At 67.9% G+C, this 27,709-nt stretch overlaps 1 protein-coding gene across 1 annotated transcript in view; it reads right to left on the bottom strand.

The window, feature by feature from the left end:
- Positions 1–329: 329 nt before the first annotated feature.
- The window catches only part of BAHCC1 (BAH domain and coiled-coil containing 1), a 65,723-nt gene continuing 38,343 nt past the window's right edge, over positions 330–27,709 (bottom strand). The window contains 27 exon segments of the mRNA XM_053892272.1: positions 330–2,604; positions 3,154–3,390; positions 4,413–5,641; positions 5,772–5,948; positions 6,041–6,160; positions 6,375–6,483; positions 6,619–6,694; positions 6,797–6,911; positions 6,977–7,151; positions 7,248–7,355; positions 7,602–7,903; positions 7,996–8,098; positions 8,100–8,179; positions 8,883–9,174; positions 9,657–9,774; positions 11,794–11,922; positions 12,250–12,386; positions 12,521–12,720; positions 19,704–20,295; positions 20,297–20,532; positions 21,597–21,738; positions 21,740–21,934; positions 22,065–22,237; positions 22,490–22,648; positions 22,825–23,030; positions 23,354–23,462; positions 23,776–25,539. Of these exon segments, the coding sequence (XP_053748247.1) occupies positions 2,392–2,604; positions 3,154–3,390; positions 4,413–5,641; positions 5,772–5,948; positions 6,041–6,160; positions 6,375–6,483; positions 6,619–6,694; positions 6,797–6,911; positions 6,977–7,151; positions 7,248–7,355; positions 7,602–7,903; positions 7,996–8,098; positions 8,100–8,179; positions 8,883–9,174; positions 9,657–9,774; positions 11,794–11,922; positions 12,250–12,386; positions 12,521–12,720; positions 19,704–20,295; positions 20,297–20,532; positions 21,597–21,738; positions 21,740–21,934; positions 22,065–22,237; positions 22,490–22,648; positions 22,825–23,030; positions 23,354–23,462; positions 23,776–25,539 (7,496 nt within the window). The 3' untranslated portion in view covers positions 330–2,391.

The raw sequence follows: 27,709 nt of genomic DNA on the forward strand, positions 1-27,709 counted from the left end.
ACCCTCCCTCCTCTCTTCTGGGACACCTGCCCTGGTCACGTGGACAACCTGACTCAGCTCTGGTGAGACCTGTAAAGAGGGGAACCTACATCTTGGGGGGTCACGAAGGCCAAAGCCACCCCAGAAACAGGTAGCACGGTCCTGTCACGTGTGCGGGGCTCGGCGCCCAGGGGCTCCGCTCTGGCTGACACGGGGACAGACCCGGCCCAGGCCTGGACGTGGGGCTTGGGCACGTCCGCCGGGACCCCCGAGCCTCCGGGGCCTCCAGGAGTTGCCGTGCGAAGTGCACGCGGGCGCCGAGGCACAGTTAGGACTCCGGACCACTGAACACCTGTACAATAGTTCATATATTTATTCTTAAGCAAGTTATCAATAAAAAATTTAATACTAAAATGCCTTTACATAGAGTTTGCTGTTCATAAAACCTTTGTGTTTTGTTTTTTTTTTGTTTGTTTGTTTTTAGTGTTTACATTGGAAAAAAAAAATCCAACCATCTTAATTTACACATGTACAATAGTCGTGCTTCGCCAGGTCTAACCACGGTTAGAGGGAGGGCCGCACCGCCCACGCGCACAGATAGAGGGAGAGAGAAGAGGCAGAGAAGGCGGGGGAGGAGGGCAGAGAATCGACACGAGGGCCAAGAAAAAGGGTTTCCTTCGCTCGGTGCCTGGGGTTCGAACTTTTGCGGCCGGGCTGTCCCCACTCGGCGCCCGGGCACCGGGCAGGTCTTCTCCTCCGGGCAGCCTTCTGCTTCTCCAGCCGCGAGCAGGCCCTCGGGCACCGCCTCCCGGGTGACCGCCAGGAATGAAATATTGCACTCGTGCGGAGACAAAGGGGAGAATGGGGTGGGAGAGGTAGGCCGGGGCGCAGGGGACCCCCCCCCCCCCGCCCCTGCATTTCCCACGGAGCCGGGAGTGGGAGGTGGGGCCGGGATGGTTTCCTGGCTGAAAAGGAAGGGGGCGGAGAGGGGCCGGGTTGGGGTGCCGGGCACCTGCCGACACCCCATGTTTCCCGGGGACCTGGGCTGCAGGTCTGTGGTCACACAAAAACTCGTCCTAAGGAAGTGACTAACGTGGGGGGCTTTCCGGGGGCTCCCAGTGGGTGTGGTGGCACATGAGGACATGTGGCCCTCAGTACGTTTCAGGGACAAGGGTGGTTGGGCCGCGTCTGGCTTGCCCTGTCTCCCTCTCGGTCTCTCTCTTGGAGAAGTGAAGAGGTGACAAGTGTTCTGAGGCTCCTGGGGTGGCGCCGAGAGTCTGGGCCACCCGTCCAGCACTGGGTGGAGGGCTGAGCGCCCCGGAGGGGTGCTCCCTGCACTCGGCTAGGGTGTGGGCTCGGGCGGGCAGGAGGGACCCCTGCTCGCTCCGCACCCCAGGCACCAACTGGTCATGCTGTCTGCCTTCCCAGTGGCCACAGAGAAGGCCCAGAAACCTCCATGTAAGTTGGTGGGGGCCAATCCCGTCCCTGCTCTGAGTGGAGGCTAGGCAAATTGGCCATCAAAACGGAAATCAGAAAGAACTTGGAATATCAGGAAATAAAATGAAAACATCACTTTTTCGTATCGATACTTAAAAATATTTGTTCATTTTTGTTTCGTTTTTAACAGAGGTAAGATACATTTATGGCTGCTGTCACGATCCCGGGCTGGGGGACCCGCTGATCCTGATTTTTATCTCAGCTTCCGGAATCCCTTCTCTCCCCAGGGACCCTCACCATCGCCCTCCTCCCCTGCCCCGCCCCCCAATACGGTCTTCCTAGGAGGTGGATTAAAAGGAAATAAAGTCGAGTGTGACTTCCATCTCAGCCCCCGAGATGAGTGGTGTACCCGAGGGTCCCCCTCCTGTGGCCGCCCCCACCCTCAGCTGCCTCTGTCGCCACAGACGCCCCCGTCGGAACTCAGCCAGGCTGAGCAAAACAGTGCATTTTCAACGAAAACCCCCCAGAACAAAGCCTAGACACACACCCACACACACACGCACACGCACACGCACACATGCACATACACCCTTGTCACGCGTGTGGGGAAAAAAATCCTTTTCCACTATTTTTTTCCATAAAACTTCCCGCAGAAATACAATATTTACATAGAGAAATAAATAGACAACACACCTGATTTCTGCTTTCCCTGGTGGGAGACAGTCGGAGGTACTAGGGAAAATATGGCTTGGATTCTAATCTCTCGGGAACGGCCGATGGGGATCCGGGGCGCCGGCTGGGCCGGCCCAGGCTGGACGACTCTCCGGACGGGACGGGCCGCACGCGGGAGCGCCCGCTCGCCAGGGACAGTGATGCGAAGCCGGCGCCCGCCGCGGGGTCAGGGGGTTGCATATTTGCTCCTGGCTGCGGCGTTGGTGGGGGGGGGGCTCCCCGGCTCTGCCCACGCAGCCGGGCTCAACACAGGATGGGCGCCCCGTCGGCTGCCACCAGCCGCCCCGTGGTGGGGTCATAGGTGCCCGCCAGGTAGTAGAGGTCCCGCCGGTCCTGGTCCTGGCACTTCCGGCTCCGTGTCATTTGCTCGTACTGCTCCCGCCCCACGACCTGGCACTTGTGGGAGATGGTCTGCACGTCGTTCTCGTCCTCGTGGCAGGACTGGTACAGCGCGTTCTGGGGGGGAGGGGGGGGCGGGCAGCAGCGCTGGGACCGAGGCCTCGCGCCCCCAGGGCAGGGTTGCTCGGTCAGCCTGTGGACCGTGCCCACCACCTGCAAACCTGGGCTCCTGCACACCAGAGGGCGGTGGGGTGTGTTCCACCTGGAAGTACGGGCCGTGGGGGGGGGGGGCTGCGTGCCCCCCACGGTGAAACTACCACCCCTTTCACAGGGAGCCATGGAGGCCAGGGAGGGACCCTGTGTCGTTTCCTGTGAGGCCCGGTGGTGGCCCTGGGCTGGGAGGCCCCGCGGTGTCGGGGACGGGGAGGGGGTGTTCACGAATGAGACTACTCCTCCCGTGTTGGCTGCCACCCCCCCCACCAGGTCTCCATTCCCCCAGGCCCCCTGCATGCCCCCCACCTGTCCCGGGCCCCCTTCAGGCTGCCCTGTTGCCCAGTCCTCCCAAGCTCCCCACTTGCCCCAGGGCCCCCCACAGGCTCCCCACCTGCCCTGAGCTCTCCTGCCCCAGGGCCCTACGGGGCACCGCCCCCTCCCCCATTCTCTCACCTTCCCATCACTCTGCCGCTTCCCCAGCTTCGTCTCCTCCGGGTGGTAGAACCACTTGACCTTCACCACCATGTTACTGCCCCAGGACTCCCACATGCTCTCAATGCGGCCGATGTAGGGCAGGTTGGGCCGCCCGGCCGACAGGAAGACGGCACAGTCCCCGATGCGCAGTGTCTCCTTGCCCCGGACGATGGCCTTGTAGAACAGCTTCCTGGCTTTCCCCTTCATGCCCCGCCTCTGCAGGGACACAACCGGAGGCCGAGGGCAATGAGGGGGCCCAGGCGGCAGCCAGGACAGAATGACAGGGACACACACACAAGGGGAGGGAATACGCAGGAGGGACAGACGGCATGTCGTGTGTGCAAGCGTGCGTGCACGGGCACCCCAGGTCCACGCGGGGCACCGTGGCGGCTGGAGGAAGGCCAGCACAGCCAGAGGTCCGGGACGAGGTGGCCACACCCAGACCTACCCTGCCCACCGGTCAGGATGTCAAGATCCAAAGCGCCCATAAAGGAACAGTGGACCTGAGGCGGGGGTGAGGTGGGGAGAGAGCACGAGGCGTCCAGTGCACACACGTTTGCAAGGACAACACGCCCCGGACAACCGGACGTCCACACGTAGAGTATTAGCAAAGAACAACGTTCGTGTCCATGCAACGAGGTGCTCGAGGTGCTCAAAACGCGCGGAGCTGCCTGTGTTGTTCACGGACACGGAAAGACGCGCAACCAAGCGGGCCTCTGCCGCTCGAGAAACGCTGGGGCGCCTGGGGGGCTCAGTCGGCTGGGCGTCCGACTTCTGCTCAGGTCATGATCTCACGGTTCGTGGGTTCGAGCCCCGCGTCAGGCTCGGTGCTGACAGCTCGGGACCTGGAGCCCGCTTTGGATTCTGTGTCTCCCTCTCTCTAACCCTCTCCAGCTCACCCCTCTGTCTCTCTCTCTCAAAGATAAACATTAAAAAGAACAATAACAAAAACAGGCTGCCTGCCCCAGTGCAAACATCCTGTACACGATCTTACAGGCAGAGACAAGGACTTGGAGGGGACAGGGTGGCTGTGGTCATCTGCCTTGTCCCATCAGGTGGCAAGGTTTTCTCTTTCGTCGTTTTCCTTTGATTTTCTTTCTTTCTTTTTGTTTGGTCGACATTAAATAGGACAACCCAAAGAAAGAAGCGAGAGAGGGAGCAGGCCGGCCTCCTGGGCACCAGGGGCTCCTCGCTGCCCTCCCCCTCCCCCTCCCCGGCTGGGAGACGGGCCCACCTACCTGCGTGGGGTTCCCCGACCACTTCCAGAGCTGCCGGGCAGGCAGGAAGGCTGAGATCTTTGGCCGGTTTTCCACGGAGGGCAGCCGCTGCCTCCGGGAAAGCTCTTTGGCTTTGGAGAAGCTCAGGGCCTCCTTGCGCTTGAGCTTGGACTTGCCGCCGCTCGGGCCGGTGCCCGCGCCCCCGCCGGCCACCGCGGCCCTGGACAGGAAGCAGCGCTGCGCGTGCGCGTGCGCGTGGGGCCCGCCCCCCTTGGAGCGCAAGGCCTCGGGCTGGGCCAGGAGGGCGGGCACGGGGTGCGTGAGGCAAGTCTGCAGGAGCAGCGCCGGGTCCTCGTCGTCCGAGCTGTAGGACGAGCCCTCGTCGTCCGAGGAGCAGAGGCTGGAGGTGGACAGGGAGCCCGAGGAGGAGGAGGTGGTGGAGCCTGAGGAGGAGGACGACACGGACAGGCGGGCGAGGAAGCGGGAGGGCACGCCGGGGGCCAGCCCGGGCCCGTCCTCCTCGTCGTCCGAGTAGGAGCTGTGACAGTCGCTGTCGCAAGGCAGCGGGAACTCGGCCTGGCCCGCGAACTTGCGCAGCGCCAGCCCCATGGGCAGCGGGTGCACGGGCGCCCGCCCCTTCCTGTCCTTGCCCACGAGGGCCGGGTGCGCGTAGCTGGGGCTGGGCAGGGGCCGCCCCAGCTTGGGCCCGAGGTCCTTGTCACCCATGAGCAGCGCCTTGCAGTTCTTGTTCTTGGGGGAGGTCACGCCCTCGTGGTCCAGCTTGACCAGGAACTCGCCGCCCGCCCGCCGCCGCGCGCCCTTCTCGGCCTCTGCCCGCTCGGCCTTCTTGGCCCGCAGCAGCTTGTGGGCGCCCCCGGGCAGGCCCGGCCCGGCCCCGCCGACGAAGGGCGCGTACGAGCTGGCCAGGCTGCTGAAGGAGTCGGCCCGGAAACCGTTGCCGAACACGGGCGCGGCCACGCTGTGCACGGGGAACAGCGCCTCCCGGGCCCGCAGCTTCTTGGCGCTGCCGTTGAGCTGGAAGAGATTCTGCAGCACGCCGGGCCCCTTGCCGCCCGCCGCGGCCGCCGCCTTCCGCTTCGTCTGCGCCACCGCCGACCAGCTCAGCAGCGGGCTGCCCCGGCGGCCCAGGAAGTGGTCCGAGGCCCCGGCGGCGGCGGCGGCGGCGGCAGCGGCGGCGGCGGGGGCGGCGGGCGGGGGCTTGGCGCCCGAGGTCAGGAGCTCCGCTTTGCCTGGGGGGAGGCCGGGTAGAGTCAGGGGGACCCCCGGCTCCACCCTCCCCCCACCCGGCCCCGCGCCTCCCGGTCCCCCACACCCGGAGGCGGACCCCCACGCCAGGGTTCTGGGTGGTCCCACGAGTACCAGCTTTGTCTTTGCTGACGGATTTCTTCCCCGGGGGCTTGGGGGCTTCGGGGCCTTCGTGCGCCTTGGGAGACAGGCTGGGGGCGGTGGTCTCGCCGGGGGGAGGGGCCTCGAAGGAGGCTTTCTTGGTCCTCCGGCAGCTGCCGGACACCAGCAGGGCGGGCGAGGGCTCGGTGCCTGCGGAGCGGACGCGCGGCCTCAGCGCTGTGCCTCGGGACCTGGGCGCTGGCTCCACGGGGAGGCCCCACCCCCGCGGCCCCGGCACTCACACTGGATTTTGAAGTCCGGAGGCAGCAGCCTGATGTTGGAGACGGCGATGTGGCCGGTGTCCCCGTCATCAAACTCCACGACCACGGAGTCCAGGTCCCCTTCCTCGTCACTGCAGGCACCTGGGGACGAGGGCCCCGTCACGGTCGACCTTGGCGCCCCCCCCCCCCCCCGCCTCCCGCGGCCCGGCCTGAGCGGCCACGGCACCACGGTCCATCACCCCCGCCTGGGGCACTGCCCGCTCGCTCACCCACCTGCCTGCCCCCCGGGGGCTCCACATCCCCTGCCTGGATGGGGGGCTGCTGGCGGCCTCGTGGGGAATTCGGGGGGGCTTACCTCGGACCACGTTGCCTGGATACAGGCAACGTGATTTCTGGCTCCAGTAGGCACAGACCCTCGTGCCGGGTGGGAGGTAGCGGCTGGACTGTGGCCGGACATCCAGCACCTGGAGGACCGGTGGGGGGGGGGGGGGGCGTGAGTGGGCGGGGGAGGAGCTGCGGGGGGGCGGGGCCCAGGAGGGGCGGGGGCGGCCAGGCCCACCTCCCCGGGGCGGCGCGTCCAATGGGGGCCGTCCCCTCACCGCCTCCTGCAGCAGCTGCTCCAGCGAGTAGATCCTCTGCCTGTTGCCTCTCTCGCCCTCGATGACGATGCTGTAGCTGAGGGGCGAGGGGGGCGTGGCGTGTGAGAGGGGCCTGCGGGCCGCGGTCGCCCACCCTGGCCCGGGCCCGCTGCCCTCCCTCCCCGCACCCGGGCCTCACATGTCGGGGGGCTGCAGGGTCCTGACGCTGCCCGCGTACAGCAGACTGTCCTCCTTGGGAATGAGCACGGGCAGCCCGTCCTGCAGATCCTCCTTGTGGATGGTGCACGAGCCAGCTGAGGGGACAGGCTGTCAGCGCCGGCCCCGCCCCCGCCCCCGCGGCTGCCTCCCGGCCACTCACCCAGGGCGGCGCTCTGCTCCGCGCTCAGAGGACCGCTGGCCCCAGCAGGCTCTTCCTCCGCTTCGTCCTCCTCCTCTTCCTCCTCCTCCTCCTCAAAGCTGCCGTTGTCGTCAAATGCAAAGTCGTCCTCCACAGCAAAGCTCTCCAGCAGCCGACTCACTGCCCGGCCCTTGCCCTGGGGGGCCAGAGGGGTCAACTCCCTCTGGAGGGGGGGGGGGGCGGGAGAGGGCTGCAACCCCGACTGGGCGCCCCGGGGGGGTGGGGACGCTACCTGCTTGCCGACAGCCTTGCTTTTCACCTTGCCCACCTTCCTGCCCTTCCCCAGGATGGCCTTGGCGTTGCGTGGCGACAGGGCGATGGACAGGGCCCCGTTCTTCCGCTGTTCGGGGCGGGAGGGAAGGAACCGCGGTGAGGGGGGCCCCAGCCTCCCTGCTCACAGCCTCCGCCGGGCGTGGTGCAGGCTGACCCCGAGTGTGAGTTCAGGGGTGTGGGGCAGGCTCACCCCCGGGCGAGCCACATGAGCGGGCAAGGGGGACAGGGTGGGAGCTCCTTCTGTATCTGACGCCCGCCCGCGGAGCCCAGGCCAGCCGGGGTGCCCCGTAGCAGGGGTGCCCGCAGAGCCTACCCGCAGTCCCGGCTGGAGGATCGTGCTCTTGCGTGTGGCCCTCTTGAGGCGCTCGCTGGCCAGCTTGCTGCCCTCCTCACGGCAGGTGAAGGCGCGGGCGGGGCTGAAGAGGGTGTCCCTGCTGGGGGTGGTCCCCGGCTCCGCCCGCAGGCCACCTTTGGCCTTGCCCTTGGCTTTCTTTTTGCCTGGTGCGCCTGGGGGCCTGCGTCCTGGGGCCCGCTCCAGCTTGGTGCCCACCTTGGCCTTCACCGTGCGCCTCTTGACCTTGACCTCGCTCTCTGGGCTGGACAGGCGGCAGGCCCCTGTGCGGGGAGAGGGCGGCCGTCACAGGCGTCCCGGGTGCTGGGCCCTCGGCCGCCAGGCTGGCCCCAGCCCGCCCTGGCCTCCTCGTTACCTAGTAAGCCCTGCCTCTCCTTCTTCTTCTTGGCCTTCTGGTTGGCCTCCATCTTGACCACGGAAGAGGGTGAGGGCCCCAGCACGGCCACACCGGCCCCCCCCATGCAGCGCCAGCCCGGGCTCCTTGGGGGGTGCCTCTGTCCCCAAGAAATCTATGCCGTTCTCGCTGTCGTAGCCGGCGCCTGGGGAAGGCAGAGCGTCCAGATGACTTGGTGTCACAGCGACGCCATTTTGGGGGCGGGGGATCTGTTCATCTGCATGCACGTGGATGGGCTGGGGGGCGGGGGGGAGGGGCAGGCACCTGGGCCGGCCTCCTGGTGAGGGTGCGTGGACGAGCACGAGCACGGGTTAGGGGAGGAGCCGCTATCTGACCTTCCTTTCCCTGTCTCTATTTTCCTTTCTTACACCCTGGGCAGTGGGGCGCCAGCCCGCGGGCCTGGGGATCCCCCTCCTCAGGGCAGCTCCGGCCCCTTACTGCCCTCCTGCTTCCTGCTTCCTCTCGCCCTCCCTTTGTTCTCAGGCGCAAGCTGGGTGCAGGCAGGGCGAGGCCTGGTGGGGAGGAAGCACCTAGTTCTCCAGGCTCCTGTCTCTGGACACGTGTGCCTGCTGGAGGCCAGATAACCCCTCCAGATCAGCCTGCAGGAAAGCCGCCTCCAGCCGGCAGAGGGGCTATTTTTAGCCCCCTTTCCGGGATGTATCCAGAGGCCTCTTTCTTTCCCGTGGTTCTCGTGGCCCCACAGGGAGCCGCAGGGCAGGGTCTCCTTCCCCCCCGGCTGCCCCGGCGGGGAGGCTGTCCCCGGGTCCCCCACACTCCACAAGCCGCCACCTGGCTCTGATGGCCGTCTGGGCCCGGCGGTCCCGGCTGCGGCCCTCGGACCCACTTGCCTGCCTCGTGTGCCGGGGCCACCGCCGACTGGGCTGGGAACTTGGGTGTCTCCCTGCTGCCGCCACCGCCATCCGGCTGCGTGTGCCGGGCGGCCCCCGGCACCTTGGTGCTCTTGGCTCTGGACAGCTTCTTCCGGATGCGTCCCCCTGGGGCGGCCTCCTTCCGCCTGAAGGGGCTGAGGCCGGCAGGCAGCCCCTTGCTCTTCACTTTCGGCTTCAGCTGGGCCACCTTGTGGGCCATGGCAGACGCCAGCTCGCCCTGACCGCTGCTTCTCTTGCACCGGACCTTTTCCTGTGAACGGGAAGGCGGTGGCTGTGCTCAGCCCTGTGGCCTTCAGCCTGCCCGCTGCCAGCGCCGGCTCACAAGTGGCACTTCCTCGGCCCCCGTCCACTGAAGGGGCCCAGGGGGCACGGGGCTCGGCCACTGGAGCCCAGCACCCCTATCCCCCGCTCCATGGCACCTCCCAGACCGCCCACCCTACTTGAGCTTGGGAGACGGACGTCGAGGGCCCGGGTGTCTGTTCTGGGAGGGCCGGGCAAGGTGACAACATGCTCAGGTGGGGTGACAGCTGCCTCCAGGCCACCCACTGCACACAGGGTGCACCTGACACTGGGTTCACTGCTGAAGACTTCGTGACCTATAACATCGTGCACTTTTTCTTTCTGCTGGAGTGAGCATCGCCAGCCCCAGTCACACCTGCAGGCCCAGGGCCGGCCTCTGCCGTGAGGCTCACCGAGCCCCAGAGCCCAGGGCGAGGCCGCTGCAGTGCTCACCGCAGAGGCCGGCTGCAGGCCCACGTAGACGCTGCTCTCCAGTCGGCTTTGCTTCCTCGCAGGCTCCTCGCCACCCCGCAGCTCAGCACACAGCAGGCTCAGGCTGGACCGCACCGCCCTGGGGGCATGGGGGCGCAGGTGGGCATGGGCCAGCTGCAGGCACGCCTCGGCACCCTGGCCCCGTCCTCGCTCTGCCCTTTCCCGAACGAGGCTGCGCTCCTGTGCCGGGCTCCTTGGAGCACGCGCCGTGCTGCCAGACGGCCCGGAGGCCGAACCAGTGCTGAGCCCCAGCCGCCTGCCTGCCGGCCGGTCCTCTCGCTGACCGGGGAGGGGAGGCCTAAAGCTCAGGGGCCGGGGCTCTGTGGCCAGCTGGACCACTGTGTGTCCCAGCTGTGGCCTCAGTCTTCACACCTGGGAAACAGGGACGGGAACTATTACGGCTCTCTGCAAGGGTGGGGGAGGTCGGTCCCGGTCCCAGGACTGGCCCTCGGTGAGTGCCAAGGCCAGCGGCCACCACGGTTTGGAACAAGGACGGTGTTAGAGAGGCTCCTGAGAATGGGGTCCCCTGCCTCCCTCTCCGCCACTGCCAGAAAGAGGTCGGGGCACAGTGGCCAGAGACACTCCTGTCCAGGGTCTGCCTCCCAGCCTCCTGGGACCCTGACTGCTGGGCTCAGACACCTGCTCTTAATCCCAGTTCTTGAGGGAGGGGAGCCTGAACCCCAGCACCCACATGCGGGGGGGGGGCCTGGGAGTCTACTGACACCAAGTCTCGGTTTCCCCATGTCCCACAGGTGTGGGTGGGGCCGGGCCTGTCACCTGCCCCCTCCCCGACTCACATGGTGTTAATGAAAATGAGTCACAGACGGAGCCTGAGAACCCTGGCTTTGTGGGGACAGACATCACCTTTCACCTTCCCGCCCAGAGAGGGGACCAGGCAGGAAGCCGGCTGTGCAGTGAGGCTGCCCCCACCCCCCACCCCCCCAACCTTCCACTTCCTGCCTGGTCCCAGCTGTCGGCAACCACCGCAGGGCACGGCCCGCAGCGGGGGAGAGCCCGGGATTCAGGAGGGAGCCGGATCCTTGAGGAGGGCGGGCCCGACTGTGTGTCCTTCCTTGTCCTGAGGCTGCTACCCTCCAGCCAGGGCCGGGCTTTGTGGGTCAGTGGAGGAAGTGTTGTAATGCCAAGTACCAGGCCGGGGATTCCGGGGACGGGGGCCTGAGGGCAGCTCGGGGCAGCCTCGCCAGGACCCCCTGACGCAGCCACTGGCCAGACTCCGGCCTCGGTGGGCCCTACCTTGGCCAGAGGCCCCGACAGCGCTGGCTGGTTCTCAAAGGGAGAGCCTGGGAGTCCCCTGGCTGGGGACACCTGGGCAGCGGGGGGAGGGGCAGCTCGGGGAGACGCCCCCCCCCCCCCAGCCATATGGCCTATCCCCGCCACCGCCCACAGGCGATGCGAACCCCCCTCCCTGTAACCTTCTCTGCATTTGCTAATGTTTTGTGACATAAAGCCCTGAGATTAATTTTTTGCCTCTGTCTTAATTGAAGGAACCATTTAGTGCCGATTTAACTATTATTACCAAATCATCAGGATTGATGCAGCGCGCACGCAGGCTCGCCAATCGCGTTTGGAGCAGCTCGTTGGATTTATGCAAATAGGTCTGCCGGGAGAGGCAATTTGTAGCCGGGAAGGACAATTATGCCCGGCCCGGGAGCGTGCCAACGAGTGCGCCGGGCGGGTAATGGATAATAACACTGCGCCGACAGCGTGCGCAGCACCGCAGCGTGACCAACGGTGTTACACGGTGCAGACAGAGAGGCTTTTCCGCAACGCCGCCTGGCACCCGAGGGGGCCGGGCGCGGGCAGGGGTGATGCCCCGGCCAGGTGTGTGGACCTGGTGTGGCCACGCACCGGGCCCGGCGTGGGGCAGAGGGAAGGGGAGAGGTCTGCAGCGGGCTCTGTCCGTGGCTACAGCTCTGGGAGAGGGGAGCTGGGTCCTCACGGGAGCTTGAAGCGGCGGGGGGGGGGGGGGCAGCAGCGTGCGGACAGGGGCGTCGAGGGCACCCTGGGCCCACCCCAGCCCCGCCACACGCACCCCCAGCCCGGGGCACCCCACGGCGGCCCACGCACCGGGACTTACTTGACTTTCTTGCCGTCGCCCCTGGGGAGCTGGCCCCCAGGACGCAGGGCGGGCAGCAAGCTGGGGTACTTGCGCTTCCTGGGCCGGCCGGGCCCCCGCCTCGCGGGGCTGCGCGAGCTCTCCTCTCTCCTGCAGGCCACGGGGGTGGGGGGGTGCTCAGAGGTTTGCACCCACCCTGGCCCCCCTGACAGGGGTTCAGCAGAGGGCACTGGCCTTGGAGGGCTGCAGGGGCGGGGCAGGCCCCCCCCGAGACTCGGGGAGCTGGGCCCTCACGTGGCCCAACGCGCCAGCCTTCCTCCCACGGCCTCCAGGGGCCATCCTGGACGCCAGCCTCCAGCCCAGCTCAGCCCGGGCGCGCGTGGGGTGGCTCCCTGACCCCGAGGTGGTGGTCCCGGGCCTGCACAACGGTGGGGGGGCCCCCCACCCGGCCCGCCTGGCTGCCGCCCGGGGCCCTACTCGTGGTCGTGTCTGCGCTGGAGGCGAGCCAGCTCCCGCTGCTTCTCCTTGTAGCGCCGCTGCAGCTCTGCCAGCTGGACGCGCATCTCTACCTCCTGCGTGTCCAGCCGGTCGATGGCGGCCTTCAGGGGGCAGACCTGGTGGGCAGGGGCACGGGGGCCTGTGAGCCCAGGCGGGACCCCACGGCGGGGGCGGCCGGCGCGGGTGCTCAGGGGGCCCCTTGGGTTGTGGCACCGGGGGCGACCTGGCCCCCCCCCTCCCCCCCACTCACAGGCTTGGTTTTGGGGGTCCAGGTGTCCTTCCGTTGCAGAATCTGCATGCGGGGGGTGAGTGTGGGAGCCCTGCAGGGGTCGGCAGCGGGGGGCCGGGCAGAGGAGGAGGGGCTGTCCAGGCCAGCGGCCTCCACCAGGGACCAGGCTGAGGCCAGCGTGGCCAGGCGCTGCAGGTCGAATGCCAGCACGTCCTTTTCCTCTGCGGGGGACACGAGGGTCAGTGTGTGTGCGGCAGGCCGGCACGTACCGCCCCTCACAGGGTCTCTTGTTGTCTGCCTGCATCTTGGTCTGGCCCGGACCCTCCAGGCTGCCCGGCTCCCCCAGCCACGAGGACCAAGGACCAGGGTGAGGTGGTGGGAAACAGCGAGATGGGCACAGGGGCAGGCACTGAGCACCCTGCCTCAGCTCCGGGGAGAGGAGAAGTCCCCCCTGGCTACTGTGGGCCAGGCCAGTTGGGGAAGCGCCCAATCCGTCTGATAGAGGCTTGTGGCTTATTCGGCCTCAACAGAAAGTGCCTGTGCGTTTCCTGCCCCTCCCAGATTCGTGAAGAGTGGGGTGAGAGGAACGGCCCAGGGCAGGGTCCGAGCTGAGCCAGTGGAGGGCAGCGTCCATCCAGGGGTGAGGCCTGGAGCGGAGACTCGGGACGGGGCAGGGTGGCGGCGGAGGTGGGGAGTCAGGCCCCCGCGGGCAGGCTGTTCCCACGAGGAGGCACAGCCAGGGAAGGGGAGCCGGCCAGGGGGAGCCCTGCGGGGTCAGACGGCTGCTGGGGCTAAAGCCGTCCACGGGCAGTTGTGCTTTTCAGGACCTACAGGACACACAGCTCCTCCGAGGTGGCCGGGGAGCAGCGATACCCCAGTGGCAACGAGCACATCGAACACCCTGAACGTGGCTTCTAATTCCACCTCCCTGGAAAGGAGCCTGGCTCCTGGGAGAAATGGCTGTTGCCAGGGGCAGGGGCAGTGTGTGGTGAGCCAGGAACACAGGAGGTGCTTGGAAGGTGAGGGGGACACGGCGGCGGGCACATGGGCCAGCTGCAGGGGCCGAATCTGACACAGCTCCAATCCTCGGTTAAATAGCGAGAGTGCAGATTACAACCGGCCAAAGAGAGTAAGAATCCGCGAGTCACCCTGCCACAAACAGGTTAAATGCACGGAGAGAATGCGTGAAGAGGCAGGGAGAACTGCTTCCAAGCACCTCCCTGCGAAATACTCGTTAACCGCAAAGGGGGGACGCGGCCATCAGGGTGAGCCGGCCTCAGCAATGGGACAAGGCGGCGAGGCGGGTGCCAGGAGCTGAAACTTCTGGACGCCGGTTCTGAGCTGAGGCCACAGGAGGCTGTGTCGGGTGGCCCCGGAGCGGGAGGCTAAGGGGCTCTCTCCTCCTAGGGCGTGGGCTGCTCTTCCCTCTGGAAGCCAGGGCAGGGTTGTCCGGAAGCCCTACTTCAGCGACAAGTCCCACATGGTGTCCTATCTGTTGGGGTCACTGTGGTCACCAGGAAGCTCCTTTGCTCCCCTGCCCGGGCGGCCCGGCCCCGGTCCTCAGGCTCAGCCTGCTGAGCCGGTACAATCCCGTGGGTGAGCCTGGGAGGGGTGGGGGTGGGGTTGGAGACGAGGTAGGGAGGGCTTTTCTTGGCTTCAAACAACACCTTGCAAAGCTCTGCAGCCCTGGGGGCTGTGGAGAGAGAGAGAGCCCCACCCCGATGCCCTGGGGTGTCTCTAACTCCTGTCCCTGGAAGGGCCTGGGGCCAGGCTGCCCAGACAAGCCGCAGCTTTGCAGACCTGGATCCCAGGCTCACTCAGGAGAAAAAGGGGCATCCACACTCCGGGACGGACAGGGCCTGGGCTCCCCAAACATCCGGGGTGGAAGGGAGGCTCAGGTGGCTCTCCAAGGGCGGGATGTTCTCGTGTCTCAGGGCTGGGCTCCTGGGTACAGACCTCCCCATCCAAGGCCAGGCAGACACAGGGTCTGACTCCCCGCCCTTCTCCCACCCGAGGGCTCAGTCTGGGGCTCAAGTCCCTGCATCTGGTGCGGAGGTCTGAGGGCCGGGCAGTGCCCCCACTGAGGCCCCCCCCAACTTGAGCCCAGGTGGGGGCAGGCCAAGGGTCCTGCAGCTGAGGTCTTCTGGGTGGGGCTGAGGGGCTCTGAGGACCCAGGTCAGTGAGGTTGCCCATGAGCAAATGGCCTGGGGTTTGAACTCCTGCCCCACCACAACTCGGCTGCAAACCTGCCAACCTCCTCGTCCCTGCTTCCCAGGGGCCTTCCACCAAATGCCGTGCCCGGCCTGGAGGGGGTTCAGGAGGTCCCTTCTGGGGAGGAAGGGACAGGAGGCTCTGCTGTCCCTTGGGACCCCTGCTTCCTGGGACACACTTCTCCCACTTTCTCCCTCTGTGAATCTTGCCGCTCATCTGAGATCACAGCCAATCTCCTAATTCATTTCAGGCAAGGCGGTCATTGTGCTCATAGGGAACAGCTCTGGATCTGAGAGTGCACAGACTAGCCAGTTAACTGGGACAGAGGACAGGATGGGGCCTGGGTGCTCTAAGAGGGGAGGGTGGGGGTCTGGGTGTTCCAGGAAGGGAGGGTGGGGGCCTGAGTGCTCCAGGAGGGGAGGATGGGAGCCTGGGTGCTCCAAGAGGGGAGGGTGGAGGTCTGGGGGTTCCAGGAGGGGAGGGTGGGGGCCTGAGTGCTCCAGGAGGGGAGGGAGGGGGTCTGGGGGTTCCAGGAAGGGAGGGTGGGGGCCCGAATGCTCCAGGAGGGGAGGGTGGGGGCTTGGGTGCTCCAAGAGGGGAGGGTGGAGGCCTGGGGGTTCCAGGAGGGGAGGGTGGGGGCCTGGGGGTTCCAGGAGGGGAGGGTGAGGGCCTGGGGGTTCCAGGAGGGGAGGGTGAGGGCCTGAGTGCTCCAGGAGGGGAGGGTGGGGGACTGAGTGCTCCAGGAGGGGAGGGTGGGGGACTGAGTGCTCCAGGAGGGGAGGGTGGGGGGCCTGAGTGCTCCAGGAGGGGAGGGTGGGGGCTTGGGTGCTCCAAGAGGGGAGGGTGGGGGCCTGGAGGTTCCAGGAGGGGAGGGTGGGGGCCTGGGGGTTCCAGGAGGGGAGGGTGGGGGCCTGGGGGTTCCAGGAGGGGAGGGTGAGGGCCTGGGGGTTCCAGGAGGGGAGGGTGAGGGCCTGAGTGCTCCAGGAGGGGAGGGTGGGGGACTGAGTGCTCCAGGAGGGGAGGGTGGGGGACTGAGTGCTCCAGGAGGGGAGGGTGGGGGCCTGAGTGCTCCAGGAGGGGAGGGTGGGGGCTTGGGTGCTCCAAGAGGGGAGGGTGGGGGCCTGGAGGTTCCAGGAGGGGAGGGTGGGGGCCTGGGGGTTCCAGGAGGGGAGGGTGGGGGCCTGGGGGTTCCAGGAGGGGCGGGTGGGGGCCTGAGTGCTCCAAGAGGGGAGGGTGAGGGCCTGGGGGCTCCAGGAGGGGAGGGTGGGGGCCTGAGTGCTCCAGGAGGGGACAGTGGGGGCTTGGGTGCTCCAAGAGGGGAGGGTGGGGGCCTGGGGGTTCCAGGAGGGGAGGGTGAGGGCCTGGGGGTTCCAGGAGGGGAGGGTGAGGGCCTGGAGGTTCCAGGAGGGGAGGGTGGGGGCCTGGGGGTTCCAGGAGGGGAGGTGAGGGCCTGGGGGTTCCAGGAGGGGAGGGTGAGGGCCTGGGTGCTCCAGGAGGGGAGGGTGGGGGACTGAGTGCTCCAGGAGGGGAGGGTGGGGGCCTGAGTGCTCCAGGAGGGGAGGGTGGGGGCTTGGGTGCTCCAAGAGGGGAGGGTGGGGGCCTGGAGGTTCCAGGAGGGGAGGGTGGGGGCCTGGGGGTTCCAGGAGGGGAGGGTGGGGGCCTGGGGGTTCCAGGAGGGGAGGGTGAGGGCCTGGGGGTTCCAGGAGGAGAGGGTGAGGGCCTGAGTGCTCCAGAAGGGGAGGGTGGAGGACTGAGTGCTCCAGGAGGGGAGGGTGGGGGACTGAGTGCTCCAGGAGGGGAGGGTGGGGGCCTGAGTGCTCCAGGAGGGGAGGGTGGGGGCTTGGGTGCTCCAAGAGGGGAGGGTGGGGGCCTGGAGGTTCCAGGAGGGGAGGGTGGGGGCCTGGGGTTCCAGGAGGGGAGGGTGGGGGCCTGGGGGTTCCAGGAGGGGCGGGTGGGGGCCTGAGTGCTCCAAGAGGGGAGGGTGAGGGCCTGGGGGCTCCAGGAGGGGAGGGTGGGGGCCTGAGTGCTCCAGGAGGGGACGGTGGGGGCTTGGGTGCTCCAAGAGGGGAGGGTGGGGGCCTGGGGGTTCCAGGAGGGGAGGGTGAGGGCCTGGGGGTTCCAGGAGGGGAGGGTGAGGGCCTGGAGGTTCCAGGAGGGGAGGGTGGGGGCCTGGGGTTCCAGGAGGGGAGGGTGGGGGCCTGAGTGCTCCAGGAGGGGAGGGTGGGGGCCTGAGTGCTCCAGGAGGGGAGGGTGGGGGCTTGGGTGCTCCAAGAGGGGAGGTTGGGGGCCTGGGGGTTCCAGGAGGGGAGGGTGGGGGCCTGGGTGCTCCAGGAGGGGAGGGTGGGGGCCTGGGGGTTCCAGGAGGGGCGGGTGGGGGCCTGGGGGCTCCAGGAGGGGCGGGTGGGGGCCTGGGGGTTCCAGGAGGGGACGGTGGGGGCTTGGGTGCTCCAAGAGGGGAGGGTGGGGGCCTGGGGGTTCCAGGAGGGGAGGGTGGGGGCCTGGGGGTTCCAGGAGGGGCGGGTGGGGGCCTGGGGGTTCCAGGAGGGGAGGGTGGGGGCCTGGGGGTTCCAGGAGGGGAGGGTGGGGGCCTGGGTGCTCCAGGAGGGGAGGGTGGGGGCCTGGGTGCTCCAGGAGGGGAGGGTGGGGGCTTGGGCGCTCCAAGAGGGGAGGGTGGGGGCCTGGGGGTTCCAGGAGGGGAGGGTGGGGGCCTGGGTGCTCCAGGAGGGGAGGGTGGGGGCCTGGGGGTTCCAGGAGGGGCGGGTGGGGGCCTGGGGGCTCCAGGAGGGGCGGGTGGGGGCCTGGGGGCTCCAGGAGGGGAGGGTGGGGGCCTGGTGGTTCCAGGAGGGGAGGGTGGGGGCTTGGGGGTTCCAGGAGGGGAGGGTGGGGGCCTGGGGGTTCCAGGAGGGGAGGGTGGGGGCTTGGGTGCTCCAAGAGGGGAGGGTGGGGGCCTGGAGGTTCCAGGAGGGGAGGGTGGGGGCTTGGGTGCTCCAAGAGGGGAGGGTGGGGGCCTGGGGGTTCCAGGAGGGGAGGGTGAGGGCCTGGGGGTTCCAGGAGGGGAGGGTGGGGGCTTGGGTGCTCCAAGAGGGGGCGGGTGGGGGCCTGGGTGCTCCAAGAGGGGAGGGTGGGGGCCTGGGGGTTCCAGGAGGGGAGGGTGAGGGCCAGGGGGTTCCAGGAGGGGAGGGTGGGAGCCTGGAGGTTCCAGGAGGGGAGGGTGAGGGCCTGGGGGCTCCAGGAGGGGCGGGTGAGGGCATGGGGGCTCCAGGAGGGGCGGGTGGGGGCCTGGGGGCTCCAGGAGGGGCGGGTGAGGGCCTGGGGGCTCCAGGAGGGGCGGGTGGGGGCCTGGGTGCTCCAGGAGGGGAGGGTGGGGGCCTGGGGGTTCCAGGAGGGGCGGGTGAGGGCCTGGGGGTTCCAGGAGGGGAGGGTGAGGGCCTGGAGGTTCCAGCAGGGGAGGGTGGGGGCCTGGGGGTTCCAGGAGGGGAGGGTGGGGGCCTGAGTGCTCCAGGAGGGGCGGGTGGGGGCCTGGGGGTTCCAAGAGGGGCGGGTGGGGGCCTGGGGGCTCCAGGAGGGGCGGGTGGGGGCCTGGGTGCTCCAGGAGGGGAGGGTGAGGGCCTGGGGGTTCCAGGAGGGGAGGGTGGGGGCCTGGGGGTTCCAGGAGGGGAGGGTGGGGGCCAGGGGATTCCAGGATGGGCGGGTGGGGGCCTGGGGGCTCCAGGAGGGGCGGGTGGGGGCCTGGGGGCTCCAGGAGGGGCGGGTGGGGGCCTGAGTGCTCCAGGAGGGGCGGGTGGGGGCCTGGGGGCTCCAGGAGGGGCGGGTGGGGGCCTGGGGGCTCCAGGAGGGGCGGGTGGACTGGCGACCTGGCCATGCATCTTCCTCGGTCCACACACCCCAGCGACTGAGGCGCCTGGGCTGCAGTTGCAACGCCCAGAGGGGACTCACGTGGTCTCCACGTGAGCGTCCTTTCAATGAATGGGCCGCGGTCCAGCAGGCATTCACATGCACAGACTGGGTGGCCACACACACTGGGCCCGGCATCCGCTCGGCACTTTCGTGCCAGCCACGCTCACGTGGTGGGTCTGGGCAGCCCGGGCCCGGCCCGGGGCTCCCCCCCTCACCCTACGGCCCGGAGCCCTAACTCGGGCCCTCCTGGGGTCCAGCTGGGAGTCCGCGGTGGGTGCTCCCCAGCAAACTGCCGTCGGCACAGCGGTGGGCCCGTCTAGGTGGGCGGGAGGAGTGACACAGAGGCCTCTGGGGAAACTAACTTTACGAGAACATTTGCTTTATCTCCAAAGAGCACAAAAGGCGCCTGTGGCTGGCAGCAGAGCGCTTTATGCGTCAGGAAAACAAGTGGGCAAGCTGAGAGAACTCTGTTGGGCTCTGTCTATAAATATCAGCGCGCACGATGCCTGGTTGGGGGTGCTCCGCGCGAGGGTTTCCTCAGGGGGCCCCTCTGGGGCGACTGCCCCGGCTGGCCTGTGTGGGGTCCCCACGGGCTCCAGTCCAGGGCTCACCATGGGGTGGCACCAGGCCCTGTGCCCGCACCCTGGGGCCCCTCTGGGGCCGGGAGCCCAGAAGCATCTCAACCTGCATTCAGCCCCGGGACAGGAAGGACCGGCACCTCGGCCCCGGTGACGTTGCGGGCGACACGTGGTCAGTCTTGGACCACTTCCCCTGGGCCTGGGAGGCAACAGCCGGTGCGGTGCGTCCTAAGCGGAGACCTGGCAGGCCTCGGGCCAGGAGCCACACAGGCTTTCCTCTGCCTTCCCGGAGGCAAGGCCCCAGTTCAGCCACCTCATCCCCCGAGGGTCTTGGCTTCCTCGTAATGTGACCGGGGGACAGCGTATGGGGACAACTGTAAGGCCCCCACGGGGCGCTGTGGACACTGCAACATACACGGGGCATGCTGACCCAGACCCTGTCCTTCTGAAACCACGGTCAGGGTGCAGTCCTGGCCCCGAGGGTCCAGCTTCCAGAGCGTTCACAGGGTGGTGCTTACCTCGCAAGGCGGGCTCCCTCCTTTGCTGCTGGATCTCCAGGTCGGCCAGCTCGCTGAGCAGGGCAATTCCATGAATCCCTGAGCTACAGGGCGAGGGGGCTGTGCGTGGGGGCCCAGGGGCAGCGGCAAGCTGTGGGTCCGGCGGGCTGACACCTGGCAGGTCCCCCAGGTCGATGGTGGCGGCCACCAGGGCGTCCAGGCCCGGGAGTGCCCTGGGCAGGTGGCTGTTCTTGGAAGCTGGCCCCCGGCCCTCCTCCTCCTGCAGCTCGACCTCCTGATACTCAGCCCCCTCTTCCGGCTTTGCTTCCCTGGGGGCCTGCCAATTGCCCGGCCCGGCCTCACCGAGGGCACCTGGACTCTTCGGCTGCTGCGGGGCTGGGGCGCTGGCCCCCGATGAAGGCCCTGGCCCCACCTCCGTGCCCCTCTCCACCGCGGCCCCCTCCTCTGCAGCCCCTCCCTGAGTAGAATGAGCCTGGCCGATGGCCTCGGGGCCCCCTCCCTCGAGGAGGGCCCCACATCGCAGTTCTCGAAGCCCCTCCAGTGGGCTGAGGTCTGCTGCCTTCCCCAAGGGTCCCCGCTCGGCAGGGTGGGGGGGTGGCGGCAAGGTCCTGGGTGGCCTCCCTGGCCCCCAAGGGCAACCCCGGCTCCTGTGGGCTCTGGGGGCTTCGGGGGGGCAGCTCCCCGGGTAGTAACGTCCTCGCTGGCTCAGGCTGGACCCTGGGAGCTGCAGTTTGCATAGTTTTGGGGTCCGAGAGGTCAGGAGAGTGCACGCTGGGGGACAGGGAGAAGCCCGAGCTGGCCACAGGGCACGTGTATCCGGGAGGCAGGTCTGTGAAAGAGGGAGTGTTGTCAGGAGAGGGCAGCTGGGGGCACGGGTGGCCCTGTGCCAAGAGGGTGGCCTCAAATCCCCGACTGCCACCTGGGAGGGAGGGTCTCCAGCCTGCCCTCTGCCTTCGAAACAGGTGAGATGAGGACAGGGAACACGTTACACTGAGGGGGCACCTGACGGCAGGAGAGGAGGTCCCTGGAGCCAGCGCCCCCAGCTCAGCCCAGGACGCTCTCCCTGGCCAGACGGCTGTGACCACCTCAGCTCCTGCCGTGGCCCCAGGGGTCCACAGGGGTGTGCAGGGGCCCTCTGGGACACGGCGTGCTGTGGCTAACCAGAAGGGGGGTGGTTTAAAACAAGATACTTGGACCAGGCTTTCTCAGAACCAGAACGAGCCGGCAGCCTGTCAGAGGCATGCCCCATTAACTGCATTAAAAAAAAAAAAAAAGCTAAGAGGAAAAAAGCTAGCAACGCTCCCCACCCCAAAACCCAAACCCCCCAAAAACAAAAACACAACTTCTGTTGGCTCAGTCTCCTTATTGTGGGACGGGGGCAGGTTTTATGTTTGCCACACGGGTTTGCCGCGTCAATGTGGGGCCTTGTTCCGGGACAGCGAGAGCCTAGGGGCGCGGCGGGCGGGCGGTGGGCGGCAGAAGCCCAGACGGCTCCAGGAGGAGCTCCCTCGCCCCGCTTCGCCGAGACCCGGAGCCAGGGACGGGAGCCGGTCCTGCGGCTGTGCCCAGGTCCTGCCACCGGCCCCAGCAGGCCAGGCGCTTCACTGTCCGTAGCCCCCACTGCCGGTCAGCTGAGCCCAGCCCTCATCCCGCCCCGTCTGCCAGGAACTGGGGAGGAGGTGGTGGTGGGGTCCCTCGGTGCTCACCGCATGGGTCATCCAGGATTGTGGACGGGTAAGGACAAGGAACAGCGCCCTGGGCCCTACCTGGAAGGCCTTTGCAGGTGCCAAACCAGGTAGCCCCCTCAGTTCAGCTCTGCCCACCCAGAAGTGGAGAAAAGCCTCCGAGTGGAAGGGGGCGGGCCCAGGTCAGCCCAGCGCTGCCCACTCTCACCTGGTTCCAACGCGCTCAGGTCGGCTCCGGACCGCCGGCCCTCCCCACTCTTGTCCTCGGAGCTGGGCAGCTTGGAGCCGGGCCCGGGGCTGCCCGAGGGGCGGACGGATAAAGTGCACGAGGCTCCGGGACGCGGTGGCGGGTGGCGGTGTGGGGCAGCTGGCAGGGGGCTTCGGGGTAGGCGAGTGGCAGCAAGGGGACAGCTTGGCAGGGCCTATGGTGGCAGGTGAGGGGGTGCCCTTGGCTGTGGGGGTTAAGGCAACTGGCTTGTGGGTGGACTTCAGGGTCTTCTCCTGGGTGGGCTCTTCCTGCTCCAGGTGGTGGTCCTCGGGCTTCCGCTGTTGGGGGGGGGAGGGAGAGGCTCAGCCGGCTCGACCCCCTGCTCAGGGCGTTGGGGGGTGGGGAAGCCTGGAGCAGAGAGGGAGGAAGGAGCCCTGGGTCCCCGCTGGGTGTGCCCTGGGCAGGTACCTGGACGGGCGCAGCCCTCTGCTGCTGCTGCTGCTGTAGGGCATAGAGCTCTTGCTGGCGCAGGAGCTGGGACCGCGAGTACACGGGGAGCTGGCCGGGGTGCTGCACGTGGGAGGCGGGGCCCCGGCCCCCATACATGGGGGGCCACAGTGAGGCCTGGTCCATGACGTCAGCTGTGGGCAGGGCCAGAGGAACCATCAGACAGATGGGCCAGGACCGGGCCCGTGCCCTGCGCCCCGTGTCCCCAGCCCCCTGAGCCGGCCCCTTCCCCGCCCCTCACTTACCTTGCGCCTGCTTCCTGGGCCTGGGCCACGGGCGGGCGGCCCCGCCTCACTGTCCCCACGGCCGTGTGGGCTGCTCCCTTCTCCAGACCCACTTCCCACACCCCCCTCCCCATACAAACAGCCGGCCCGGGAGGCTCTTACCAAGCGCGTGGGGGGCTGTGTGGGGCGTGGGCTCCGAGGGCAGAATGACGAGCTGTGCAGGGCTGTCCTGGGAGAGGGGGAAGACGGAGGGTATGGAGCCGGGCACAGAGGCGGCGAAGCCGGGGGGCAAGTTCTGGTGCAGGGCGGGGTGCCCGAGGCCTGGGGAGACAAGGCCCGGTCACCAGGGCGCGTGCAGCACCGGGTCCTGACACTCTCGGGCCTCCCACACCAGGCTGAGGACCGTCCGTCCAGCCCGGTCAGGACGCATGCCCCGCCTCAGGCATCCTGGCTGTCCCTCCCCCACCGCCCCCACCGCCTGCCCTGGGAGCACTGACCGTAGGAATGCCCCCCCATCCACAAAGAGGGGCTGCGGGTGCGGGGCAGCCACGGGGGGTGGGCGGGGTGGGGGTGGGGGGCTGGGTCCCCGCCCAGCTGGCTGTTCTGCAGCGAGGAGCCGCTGGCGATCATGAGATGAGGGGCCAGGTCTCCGGGGCAGCTGCCGGGCGGGTGGATCCGGGAGAACTCCAGGCGGTCCTTGTCCCTGTGCATCACCGAGGGTGGAGGGGGCTCAGCCCAACCGCCTGGCCACCTACCCACCTCCTCCACCCCATCCTGTGGACATCAACCTTGGAGGAGGGAGTGGGGCTCAGAAGGTCCCAGGTACACCACAGGATAGGGCGGGCCTCAGTATTGGGGGCCTCCACCCCCACAGCAGAGGGAAAAGTTCGCAGAGCTCCCCTCGACATGGGCAGAAACCCCAGCAAACCCGGGGTGGGGGTAGGCAGACCTGCCCGAGTCAGGCCACAAAGCCTGACCCCCCCCCCCCCCCCACCGCCCCCGCGGCGGCTGAAGCCCTGTTCTCACTGAAGCAGGAGCTCCCGGCCGGCGAGCCCCAGGCGGTCCTCGGACAGGCGTGCCCTTTCTTCCTCGGCCTCCAGGTCCAGCACGTGGGTGGAGCGGGGCCCAGCTCCTGCTGCGGACATGGCAGAAGGGACAGGGGCTGGGGCGGCCGGAGAGCCAGAGGCTAAAGCAAGCAGGGCAAGGGGGGTGACAAGCCGAGGGAGGGTCTCCCGCCCCATGGGCCTCGGGGGTTCTGCCGAAGGCAGGTGTGGGGAGTGGTGGCTTCGAGGGATGGGGGCGGGCCGGTCAGCCCAGGGAGGGACGGGACCGAAGACGTGGGGCGGGGACGGCGGGTGAGTCCAGGGCCCGCCCTTTGTGAGCTCCGGATGGGCAGAGGAGGGCAGGCCGGCCACACTCCCCGCCTCCCTCCCTGCGCAGGGGCCTACCTTTGAATGCAGGGGCTGCCCGGCCCTGCCGCCCGGTGTTGGTGCCGTAGGCCATCTCGGGCCGGCTCACCGTGTCCTTCTGCCGGGACAAGGCCACCGCGATGCCCACGGGAGGCTGCCTCACTTCTGCGTCACTGTGTGGGGTGTCGTGTTCCCGGCTTCGGGCACAGTCGGGCCTCTCTGCCTCGCCCGGGGCCTGGGCTGGGCCTTTGGAGGTGGGGAACTTCACATCCTGCTGGGCACAGCTGGCCTTGAGGCCACCCAGGCCCACGAAGGGTGCCTTCTGGCCGACGACCAGCGCTTGGTTGCTGTATTTGAGCAGGTTCTTCATGGCCGAGACCTCATCGGGTGGGGCGGGCAGATCCTGGGGCAGGAGTGCGGCCTGCTGCAGGCTGCCGCTAAAGGGGTCCAGGTAGGTGCCAGCCTTATGCTCCTCGCCAATGGCCATGGCAGTGCCCTGGCCCGACTGGATGCTCCATGGGGGTAGGTGGGGCCCACCATAGCCCAGAGACGCCAGTTCCAGGGACGTGCGCTTGGCTTCCGCCCCACTGCCCCCTGGCTCCACCTCGGGGGTCACCAAGTGCTGCTGATGCCGGATCCGGGCCACCTTCTGGGCCCCAGGGGGACCGGAGGGGGCCTCCTTGCTGGCGGTCTTATCTAAAGTGCAGCAGGCCTGGGTGACCTTCCCACCCAGCGGGTCCTGGTGACTCGGCCGGGCACAGTCCTGTGAGTGGGCAGGCAGCTCGAAGTAGCCACTTTTGTCCAGACCACCTTTGGGGAGCCCAGAGAAGGGGGTCTCGGGGCCTGTGCTGTTGAGATACTCCAGGCCCTTTAGCCGGGGGTTGAGAGCCGCCTCGAAGCCCCCAGGCCGCCGCTCGGCCTTGCCCTCGGCCTTCAGGTGAGCGTAGGAGACCCCATAGGGCACGGCGTGTTCAGGGGCCAAGGCCCCTTCGAGGTGCCGGTCTTTGCCGTCACCTGCCACCGCACAGGCCTCGGCTGCCTGAAAGGGGCGGCTCTTGTCGGCCAGGTGTCCCACGGAAGGCACGAAGGTGGGCCCGCTGGCCTTCAGGTCTCGGGGGACTTTGTCCTGCAGCGGGCAGAGCCCGTCCGGGCCCGCGTGCAGCTGCAAGCAGGGGAAGGAGCCGGTGGCCGTGCTGAGGGGCGGGGGCGGCCCGGCGGGCAGGCCAGACGGCACCGCGTAGGACGCGGCCTGGCACCGCGTCTGCCGCCTCTCCAGGCCCTCGCCGAAGGCCGGCCCGGGCTCTGCGGGGCCCGCCGCCTCCTTGGTGCAGCGTCCGGAGGCCGCGACGCCCACGCCGGGCCGCACCAGCATGCCCCCCGCGCAGCTGGCCAGCGAGGCCTTGCCCGTCTCGCCGTTGAGCACCTTGGTGTTGAGGAGGCAGGAGGCGAGGTGCTTGGGGCGGCCCTCGCAGGCGCCCCGGGGCGCCCCGCCGCCGTCCTTGCAGTGGCCGTCTGCCGGCATGGGCAGCACGAGCTTGTGCCGCTCCTTGCCGCCGTCCTCCTCCCCCGCTGCCGGCCTCTCCTTGCCCTCCGCAGCCTTGCCGGCCTTCTCTCTGCCCAGCTCTCTGCCCATGAGGAAGCGGTCGAACTCCTTGGCACCCTTCTGCAGGGGGCCGGCCTCACCTCGGTCGCGGCTACAGGAGCTGATGGGGTGGCCGGGGGCGGCTCGGGCCACGCCGGGGAAGTTGTGGTTGGCAGGCAGGAGGGTGGGCTGGGGGGGCAGGTTGCGCAGGTAGAAGTTATCTGCGTGCCGAGAGAACCGCGTGGTCACCGGAGGGCTGGGGGACTTCCCCAAGACACAGGCTCCAGGAGCCTGTCCACCGCCTGCTGGCAGTTACCGTCTGAGAAGGTTTAAAGTTGTAAAAGAGACGTCACGTCGGGTCTCCCACTTTAACCGTGTTTAAGTGCGCCGTCGGCTGGCACTGCGAACCTTCACGGTGCCGTGCAGTCGCCACCACCGTCCGTCTCCAGAACTTTATCGTCCTTCTGTCCCCGGTAAACACTAACTCCCTCTCCCTAGGAAGGTTCTGACTCGTGTTCGGCCCCCCGGGAGGTGGGAGCTGCGAATGGCCCGGGGCCCCTGCCCTGCCCGGCGCCCACAGGGATTAGAGCCGGAGGGGTACGGGGCCACAGGCATCTCCCCCGCCCCAGGCAACGCCAGGGCCTCAAAATCGGCCATCAGAACCTTAAAAGCAGGGGAGGTGGCTGACTCACGGTTCGGGGCTGCCTAAGTGGCCGGTGGCACACAGCATGTGGCGTGATGTGGCCACCACACCGCTGGCTGTGCCCGGACACCCGGCCACTGCAAGCGGGACCGTGCACTGTGGACTGCGAAGTGCCCGTCTCTGACTAGGCCCCTGTAAGGGCTAAGACCCAGGAGAAAGTGAGGCCAAGTCTGAGGATGGGCTGGGGGCGGAGGACCCCGCTCGCCTACCTCCCGAACACCCTGGCAGGCCCCCAGCTCCTCTCTGCATGTTAACTGTGGGCACCTCAGGCCGGGGGATCCGGGGATGCTTTGAAGGGAGAAGAGGAAGTGATCGCAGCCGGCAGCCCCCACAGCTCTGGGCCCATGGAGGCTGGCGGTGGGTGGTGGGCAGTAGGGGGCAGTGTACCCCCAGCTCCCTGGGCTGGGCCGTGGCCTGCTGTCCAGCCTGGGCCCTGGGCCAGCCCTTCCAGCCTGGGGCCGCCCGCTGCTCCCAAAGCTGGGCTCCTGTCTCTGTGGACCTGGGGTACCCCGAGGGGGCAGACAAGGGGGAACAAAGAAACATTTGGAACTTGTAAAACTGTCCTCATGCATGTAAGTTCCTTGTCAATTTCCTGCTAATTAAAACTGGCAGGGAGGGGGGCAGGGGGCGGGGCGCCGGGGAAGAGTAGCCTGGGTGAAACCTAATTAGCTTGATTTCCGAAACCAAAATGTTCTTGGGTGGGGCTCCACCACAGCACTGAAAGCTCAGAGGCCACGAGCGCCCCATTGCTGCAACGGCAGTTCTGGGCTCGGGGTCACCGGGTCGGGCTGTCACCCCTGACAAATGCTGTCAAAACGGCTGCACGCGTGGGAGTTTGGGGGACCCCGCCTGGGGCCGGTGGGGGCTGTCCTCTGGCTGGGTAGCGGAGCACCTGGCCCCACATGCGGGAAACTTGGTTTCCGGGGAGCATCCCTCACCTACCCATCTCCTGGGGCAGGGGGTGGCGGGCTTTCCTGGCCCTGGCACAGGCCGACCCTTGTCCGAATCAATCCCAGCCAGCCCATCCTCGGCTGAGTCAAGGCCAAAGCTTTCCGGACCTCAGCTGCCCCGCCCGGCCCAAAGGCACAAGACACAGCAATGTCCGGGAGTGGGAAGCTTGTTGGGAGAAAGGACTGGGGCAGGGCTAGGAGGACATGAGCACTGGCCATAGGCTCCACCCCCAAACTGCCTCACTGGGGGTCACCTTGCTGGGGGCCTCCCTTCCTTCCCTGAGGCCCCCTTCAGCACACTCTGATTGAACTGCTAGGTCCTGAAGCCCAGCCCGGTGTCCTGTCCATCAGCCAGACCCTGCTGGGTGCTTTGTGGTCCCCTCCTCTGCCTCCACTGAGGGCCCCAGGCTTGGGGCTCCTTGGGATCCCCGGAGCTGTGTGTGTGTCCTCACCCAGGTTGGCCCCTCTCCCTGGGCTGGCTCAACCTGTCCCCCACCATGTGTGTCCAGCCACCTCCCGGATACCCCTGGGAAAGTCCCTCTGTGTGGAAGACGAACTCACCCCTCCCCTCTGAGCTGCTCCCCCGCAGGTGCACCCCTCCCACAGCCTGGCCATGAATGGGGCTCACCTAGGACCTCTTGACCTGCATGTCCCCTCCACACCCCCAGTGGGACCCCCATGCCCCAATTCAAGTCCATATCACTTGTCATCTGAAACATGGTAAGGAACCCAACAGCC

This window comes from Panthera pardus, unplaced genomic scaffold (genome assembly GCF_024362965.1).
Source record: "Panthera pardus isolate Hobbes unplaced genomic scaffold, ASM2436296v1 HiC_scaffold_3, whole genome shotgun sequence".
NCBI classification, from domain to species: Eukaryota; Metazoa; Chordata; class Mammalia; order Carnivora; family Felidae; genus Panthera; species Panthera pardus.